General features: G+C 58.0%; 2 protein-coding genes across 2 annotated transcripts; both read left to right on the forward strand.

Annotated features, from left to right (window-relative positions):
* The first annotated feature begins 6 nt into the window (after nucleotides 1-6).
* On the forward strand, nucleotides 7-1,660 carry LOC117006199. Its single transcript, XM_033078561.2, has 4 exons — nucleotides 7-303; nucleotides 444-515; nucleotides 1,152-1,346; nucleotides 1,455-1,660. Exons 1-4 carry the CDS (start codon nucleotides 7-9, stop codon nucleotides 1,650-1,652), a joined length of 762 nt encoding a protein of 253 aa, XP_032934452.1. The 3' UTR covers nucleotides 1,653-1,660.
* On the forward strand, nucleotides 1,660-5,607 carry CCDC183 (coiled-coil domain containing 183). The gene is made up of 9 exons (XM_033077962.2): nucleotides 1,660-1,829; nucleotides 2,460-2,588; nucleotides 3,112-3,169; nucleotides 3,256-3,356; nucleotides 3,606-3,766; nucleotides 4,099-4,258; nucleotides 4,377-4,496; nucleotides 4,682-4,778; nucleotides 5,407-5,607. The coding sequence occupies exons 1-9, from the start codon at nucleotides 1,764-1,766 to the stop codon at nucleotides 5,520-5,522; spliced, it is 1,008 nt and encodes a 335-aa protein (XP_032933853.1). The 5' UTR covers nucleotides 1,660-1,763; the 3' UTR covers nucleotides 5,523-5,607.
* Nucleotides 5,608-7,944: the final 2,337 nt, after the last annotated feature.

The raw sequence follows: 7,944 nt of genomic DNA on the forward strand, positions 1-7,944 counted from the left end.
CGAGGGATGGAGGCCCCCGGCAGCGCGCAGGGCCCCAAGGCTGAGCTGAGCCAGCGCCACCAGGAGATGCGAGCCCTAGTGGGCCTGCAAGGTGCTGCCTCGGGCTGCTTGGGGACAGGGGCGTCCCAGCCCCCTCGTCCTGCACGGTACCATCGGTACAATCTGCCTGATGTCCCCCAGAGCAAGGCGGGGAAGATTTTCACTCAATCCTGCGAGGAAAAGCTCCGGCAGAACAGGGAGCTGCTCCCCACCCTGCAGGCGGCCTTGCAGGAGGATTCCAATATCCTGAAATTTGTCCTGAAGGTACCAGCAGGTCCCTCCTTTTGCACCCCTGCCTGGTGCTGGCCCTGCACCCCCAGCCAGGAGCGGGCAGCACAGCCCAGCAGAAGGATTTGTCATCCCCAGGCTGACAGTGACCATCTCTGTCCCTCCCCTGCCCACAGCACAACAAACTCCCCATTAAGGATGCTTTTGGAGAGGGGCAGGAGCTCGTTTCAGCCACTGAGAGCCTGGAGGTAACAGCAGGGCCAGGAGCGGGGGCTGCTCACATTGGGACATTGGGAAGAACATGGCAGTGCATGGCAGAGGGACATGGTGCCAGCACCAGGACAGCCCACAGGGCTGCTGTAGAGACAGGGGGTGTTCACATCTGGTCCCATGAGTGCCTTTCCACTATGGAACACATCCATGCATCTCTGTCCCAGCAGACCTCCTGGCTGTCCTACGTGTCTCTCGTACTGCCTGAGTTCCTACAGGGTCCAGTTGCATCCCTGGCAGAGAGATGCTCTCCCTGCCCTTCACTGTCTGCCCCAAGGTTGTGCCCTGGTTGTAAACCCGTGGAGATCGAGGCACTGTGCCCACTGAGCTGCCTTTGCCCAAGGGCCTCTTGCAGGGATAGAGCGGTGCTGCTGCTCTCTGGCAACATCCCCATCTGGGCCCTGATCGATTTTATTGATCACCAGCCCTGCCATCAGCAGTTGCCTGCCTCTGCCTTATTCCAGCCAGCCCCCAGAACAAAGCTCTCCCAGACTCCACCCTGTCAAACCAGTGACAACATCCTGGAGCCTGTGTCCCCACTGGAGCTGCAGTGTCCCCAGCCCTACCTTGGGGGGAGCTTTCAGGGCAGCACCCCATCCTCCTGCAGCATCTAGCCTGGAAAATGGTGTCATGCCCATCAGGTGGTCATAAAGAAGATCGAGGCCAAAGTCCACGAGCAGGTGAAGGTGTGTGACATGCTACTGCACCAGCTGAGGCAGTGGAGCCAAGCCAGGGATGAGCGCCAGAGGCGCCTGCAGGAGCTGCAGGATGCTGAGATGGATCCTAAGTGGCAAGAGCCACAACTGCAGGTACCCAGGAGCTCCTCCTGGTGTGCCAACCCCCATGGGGGGGCTTTAAGCCAGCCCCTGCATGGCACGTGTAATCACTTTGTGTCTTCCCCCCCGTGTCTGTCCCAGACCATTCGCCAGCTGGGCAATGACATTGAGAAGATGCTCATGAAAATTCGCAGTGGAGAGATTGTGACCAACCTGTACCTGAGGCTGCAGGAGGTCCTAAGGAGGGTGAGCCTGTCCTCACTGGGCACTGTCTCACTGGCTCTCCCTGCAGAGGCGCAGGGTGCCCAAGGGGCTGTGTCCCAGGGCACACCCTGCTGATCCCCTCTGCACCCTGTCACAGCACGGGGAACCCCGGTAGGTGACGTGCTGTGGCTCCCTGTGTGCCAGGAGCTGGTGTACCTGCCTCGATACCTGGACCTCCTGTGTGGGATGACTGTGATGTACCATGAGGAGCTCAGGGCCCGGAGTAGCCTCAAAGCCAACACCATCATCAAGGTGAGATAATTGGGGCCCTTTCCCACCCTCCAGGGCCTACAGACAGCACCACGGACCTGGGCCCGAGAGCCTTCCTTCAGCAAGGGGCAGAAGAGATGAAGCTGAGGTTGCCCACAGCACCCAGAGGCCTCCGCAGGTCCCGAGTCTCCCTCTTGTCCACTGGGGCTGGGGTCAGCCTGTCTGAAGTACTAGCCATGGCAAAGGCAGTGTTCCCACACCCCAGCCTGCCTTGCCAAGCTTCCTTCACAGCCTGTTTGCATGGACTGGGGTCACTTTTGACACTGGGCATTCCAGTAGCTCAGCAGTAGCTCAAATCACAGATTTATGGAATCTGGTTTGGGTTAGCAGGGACCTTTTAAAGCTCATCTCATTCCAGCCCCCTGCCATGGCCCAGACACAGTCCACTATCCCAGGTTGCTCCAAGCCCTGTCCAACCTGATCTTGGTCACCTCCAGAGATCCAGGAGCAACCATAGCTGTTCTGGGCACCCTGTTCCAGGGCTGCCCCACCCTCACAGGGAGGAATTTCTTTCTTATCTCACTCTAAACCAATACTTGAATCTAATAATCAATCTGTAGAAAGCTCCAACTGACTTTAGCAGCAACTCTTCCCTTCTCTGTTATGCTCCAGAAACTCATGGCTGAGGCAGGACCCCAAGTGCGTGCGGAGAAGCATCTCAGGGATCAGTCCCTGGCTGAGCAGAGGAAGCACATTGAGAGCCTCAGGCAGCAGGAGGAGAACGAAAGGCAGCAGAGGCAGGTGAGCTGGGAGAGTGGGATAGGTGAGCTGGGGGTGGGACAGGTGAGCTGGCGGGTGGAGCAGGTGATCTGGGGGTATGGGACAGGCAGGGCTGGGGGTGTGGGGTAGGCAGGGTGAGCTGGGGGTGTGGAGCAGGTGAGCTGTGAGTGGGACAGACAAGCTAGGGGTGTGGGGCAGGCAGGGCTGAGGGTGTGGCATAGGCAGGGTGAGCTGGGGGTGCAGGACAGGCAGGGCTGGGAGTACGGGGCAGGTGAGCTGTGGGTGGGACAGATGAGCTGGGGGTGCGGGACAGGCAGGGCTGGGGGTGTGGGGTAGGCAGGGTGAGCTGGGGGTGTGGGGCAGGTGAGCTGGGGGTGGGACAGACAAGCTGGGGGTGTGGGGCAGGCAGGGCTGGGAGTGTGGGGCAGGTGAGCTGGGGATATGGGATACGCAGGGTGAGCTGGGGGTGTGGGGCAGGTGAGCTGGGGACAGGGGACAGCCTGCAGTGCTGATCCCCCAGGGGTGACACTGACTATCCTTGCAGCAAGCTGTGTCCATGCTCTCTGCAGAGCATGACCAGAGCTCCTCGGAATTGGTGGTGGGTGAGTGCCTGGCAGGGGGCAGGGTGGGGGGATGTGGGCACAGCCATGGCCATCCTGCCTCCATGGCTCCTTTCTTGCCACCCCAGGTGCTGACATGGAGGCCATCAAGACCATGATGCAGCGTGAGGCCTTTGTGACTGACAAGATGGAGAAGGCAAAGTCTGCCCTGCGGTGCTCCTCCCTCTGGGTAATAGAAGATCCATCCCTGCTAAAACCTGGGGCTGCTGGAGCACTGGGGGGGCTGTGACCTCTGCTCCCCCCATTTCCCTGCGGAGTTGTCTGCTCTCCTCTCCTCTCCCTGGAGCCCCACAAAACCCCTCTTTGCTGCCCTTCTCCATGCCCAGAGACTGCAGAGCTCTGTGGTCCTGAAACCCCCACGAGGTCCTGCTTCCAGCAGGAGCACCTTGGGCTGAGCCCTTGTGTCTCCCCCCACCAGGACATCCCCAGCAGCATCCAGGCCCAGAGGAGATCCATGGGGAACCTGCAGCAGCACATTGATGACTGCAAGGAGAGGAAGAATGTGTTGAAGAAGACATTGGAGGAGCTGGAGTTGAAGCAGGCTAAACTGAAGTTTAACCAGCCCATCAGCACCACCAGGTGCTGCTGGCCTCAAGCAATTGTGCTAACCAGGCCACCACCCTTGGGGGGGACATGTCCTAACAGGCACCCTGACCTCCACCCCACCGCAGCCATGCACTCCTTCTGCCCTGGGAGGGTTTCTGAGCTCCCAGCTCTGCTGCTGGCAGAGCACCCAAACTTTCATCTGTGGTGCCAGAGCTCCCTTTCCCTTTGCCTGGCATGGGAAGTGCTGCCTGCAGCATGGAGCTGGGCTGCAGTTGGGAGTGGGGCAATCTGAAAGCTTTTGGAGTAGCTTTGGGGTGTCCCTGCACCCCTGTGCAGCTCTGTGATGTGAGTGTGGCTGGCTCCAGGCTGCGGGAAGAGGAGCTGAGGCAGAACCTGAAGCAGGAAGAGGCGCGGCTGGAGCAGATGCAAGCCCAGATGTCAAAGAACCAGAAGCGCCTGATCGAGTTTGAGAACATCATTGACAACCTGTACCTCCACCTGCGGGGCATCCTCATCCCTGGCCAGGTACCACGGGGCACCAGGGAGCAGGGCCACGCAGGGGGGACAGCGTGGGGACACCTGGCACAGCCACCACCACCACCAGGGCTGCACTGTCCCCACCAAGGTGGCTCTGTCTCCCCAGGAGGACCCTGTTGCAGTGGTGGGACTGGAGGAGAAGCTGCAGCAGTGTGAGAAGAAGCTGCAGTTCCTGAAGGAGAGGGTGGCAGCCCGGCCTGAGGACACTGCTGATGAGCACAGTGAGGTACAGGGACTCCCCTCTGTGCCCCTCACAGATGGCCACCCAAGTCATCCTTCCTCAGCAAGGGAAGAGCCATGGAGCAGCTCAGTCCCAGATGGCACCGACCATCCCTAGGGCACCTCAGTGGGGCACCCTTGGGTTGGAACACCACCTGCCCTCCAGTACTTAACCCAGGCTATCTTTCACAGACCTTTGTCAAGGTCAGGAACCTTCTGGAGAAAAGAACTGCAGATGAAACACAGAACCTGAAGATTTCCTTCAAGGATGAAGACACTATGGAAGATGGTAGGAGAGCACAGTGGGGACATGTCCCACAGTGTCCCAGCCCCTGGTCCCAGGGATTTTTGGAGTCCTTGTCTGTCTCCCACTGGCCCAGCAGATGCCAACTCACAGATTGCTTCCAGGTCTTGAGGCTGACCTTGGCTGTGTCCAAGGCTTCAGACATGGGTGATGGTATCAGGCAGGGATGTGGGAGAACAAAGGTAGGTGGTGGCATGATGAGCACCAAGCCACTGCAGGAACAAGGAGAGATGTTGTGGGGCAAGAGGGGACACCCTCATTTTCAAAATCACCTGGCTGTGAAGAATAATCAGTGCTTGGTTCTTCCTGTGGATCCCCTGGAAAAGGCAAAGAGTTTTTGGCAGCTCACCGCCTTTCTTCAGCAAAGCAGGAGCTGTGCCCACCACTCTGTATCTCCAGACTTTTACAGGAAGCCCCAGCAGCATTGGAGATGGGCCACAGTGGCACCACCAGGTCCCACAGGTCACCCTGGAATGCGAGGGTAGAAAAGCCCACACGGACTCTCCTGGATCCCACGATCCCAACAAAATGTGCCAGCTCTCCCAGGGACACAGGCACAGCAGAGGTGGCCTCCAGCCCCTCCCCAGCCCCTCCTCTCCACTCTCCCCTCCAGATACCTTGGATTTTGAGGACGAAGACCATGACTACATCCCCAGCCGGGAGGACATCAAGAAGCAGGGGCTGCAGCTGATCAGAATGAACACCAGACGTCGCAAGAAGAAGAAGTAGTTTCTCCACGTGAGATTTTGAGGACCCCAGGCCACCCCTTGTACCCTTTTCCCAGCAGTTCTAATAAATCAGATCTTTTCCATTCCTCCCAGTTCCATGGTAAGGCTGGAACAGGTGGCCCTAGTCACTTCTGTCACTCAAACAGGTTGGGGTCCATCCTGAGGGGTTCTGAGCTGGGTTTGGAGGTGGGGATGGGCTGGATTAGGGACATCTGCCCCTGGAGCACAGCTGGGGCCAGCCTGGCTTTCACCCCGTTGCTGCTGGGATGCCAACACCTTCCCAGGATCTCTGATGCCCCAGGGGCTGGAGCCTGTCTGAGCCAGTGACGGGGAAATGTGGGGAATGGCTGAGTCCTGTGGAGCCCCCAAGGTGGGAGTCCTTGGGTCCGTGCATGGGAGCCAAAGGGCAGAGCCTACCCGGGAAAGAGAGACCCAAACCTAAGCTGAGCCCCCAGCCTGGATCCTGCCCCCTCCCTGCTCCTGCACACACATTCTGCAACTCCTGCCCTGAGCTTGGAGCAAGCCCCAGGTGCCAGCCATGCGCTGCAGCAGGGTGTGGCTGTCAGGAATGTCCCAGTGTGACCCAGAACAGCAGGGCTGCTCCCCAGGGTGGGATCCCTGCTCCTGCTGAGGGGCACAGCCACGCAGCCCCAGAGCCACCTTGTCCTGTCTCCTCTTGGGCTGCAAATAGAAGTTGTTGTTTCTCCAAGAGCAGCCAGCACCGAGGGGCTCTGCCTGTGCTCCTGGACAGAGAGCCAGGACAGGGATCCCTTGTCCCCTTCCACAGGGGAATGTCAGCGTCAGAGCAGCCTCTCCCTGCCCGTTGTGCTCGGTCCCAGTGCCTGCGCTGCCATCATCAATGACATCACCACCGAGGGGAGGAACAGCTGCTGCTCCCAAGCCTCTCAGCACTGTTCCTGGTGGGGTTTGTGGGATGGGCATTATCTTCACAATATACAGCACAACTTGAGGTTTTTCAGGGAAGCTCCAGAAATAACATCACGTGTCAGTAAAGGCATCTCATGGAGCTTCCCAGAATCCACAGCCTCAGGTGGGCTCTTCTGCAAGTAAAGACCAGGCTGTAAATGTATATCCATCTGTTCATGTCGTGTTCTCATGTGCCCACCACAGCCTCACCACCCTCCCAGGGAAATACTGCTTCCCAATATCCCGCCCAGCCCTGCCCTCTGGCAGTGGGAAGCCATTCCCTGTGTCCTGTCCCTCCATCTCTGGTCCAAAGTCCCTCTCCAGCTTTCCTGGAGCCCCTTTAGACTCTGGAAGGGGCTCTGAGCTCTCCCTGGAGCCTTCTCTTCTTCAGGTGAGCACCTCCAGCTCTCCCAGCCTGAGAAATGTGTCAAATTCTTGGCCTGGTCTTTCCACACTGGCTGTGGGGAACAGGGAAGTGGGAAAAGGTGTGGAAGAGCTGGAGCTGTCAGAGGCTGCCTTAACAGGAGGGGCAGAGCAGCAGCAATGGGGTTTCTCTTCTCTGAGCTCCTCCTGCCCTGAGCAAGGGATCCAAGAACTACCTGCTCCATCAGGAGCATCCACTGGATGTGTTCAGACACTGCATCCCAAACCCTCATCACAGCTGCCAGGAGAGGGGAAGGGCTGTCACCCCCAGCCAGCAGCCTCCAGGCACACAGATGGAGCTGGGTGCAATCAGCATGACTGCTCCTGGCTCCCCTGGATCCAGGAGAGACAGAGCTGGGAATGGATGTGACAAGTGGAGAAGAGGTACAGGAAAGGGGGGAAAGAACTGTAGGCAGTGCCTTGGTTTCTGATTTTAAAAGATGCAAAAAGGTGTGGCTGCATTTTCACATAGGGGAAAATACCATTAATTATATAAGGAACAAATGAATAAGTAGGGAAGGGAAGGGAAGGGGGAAAGGGAAATGGAAACAACAAAACTGATGCCACCTGAGGTCTCATTAGGTGTCAGGCGTGGGTGGCACAGTCCAGGGAAGACGAGAGATTTCCTTTTCTGCCCAAGAAACCTTTATTCCCTTCCTCCAAGCTCAGCTGGAGCTCCAGCATGGATGCTGCAACCAGTGCCAGGACTGGTGAGAAACCAAAAATAGGACATTGGGGAATTGCATGGAAGCTTTTGCCATGTGGAAATATCAATCTCTGCCTTGGGAAGACTGGGTTTGAGTGGGTTTGGGGCTTTTTATTTTTAAAGGTGTGATGAAAATCACATGGAATGGAGTGCAGGGAAGGGTGGGCACAGCTGGGGCTGTCACTGAAGTATCAGTGCTGGGTTTTATCCTCTGGGAAAAGGGGAGCCAGGTAAATCAGCCAGTCTGGAGCCAAAAGCAGAGGCTCTGTTGGCTGTTCTGGGGACAGAGAGGCAGCCAGGGGATCCTTCTTGGAGCTGCAATGGTGGGATGTGGGAGGTTTGTGTATCCCAGCCTTTGGCGTGAGAG

This window comes from Catharus ustulatus, chromosome 22 (assembly GCF_009819885.2).
Source record: "Catharus ustulatus isolate bCatUst1 chromosome 22, bCatUst1.pri.v2, whole genome shotgun sequence".
NCBI classification, from domain to species: domain Eukaryota; kingdom Metazoa; phylum Chordata; class Aves; order Passeriformes; family Turdidae; genus Catharus; species Catharus ustulatus.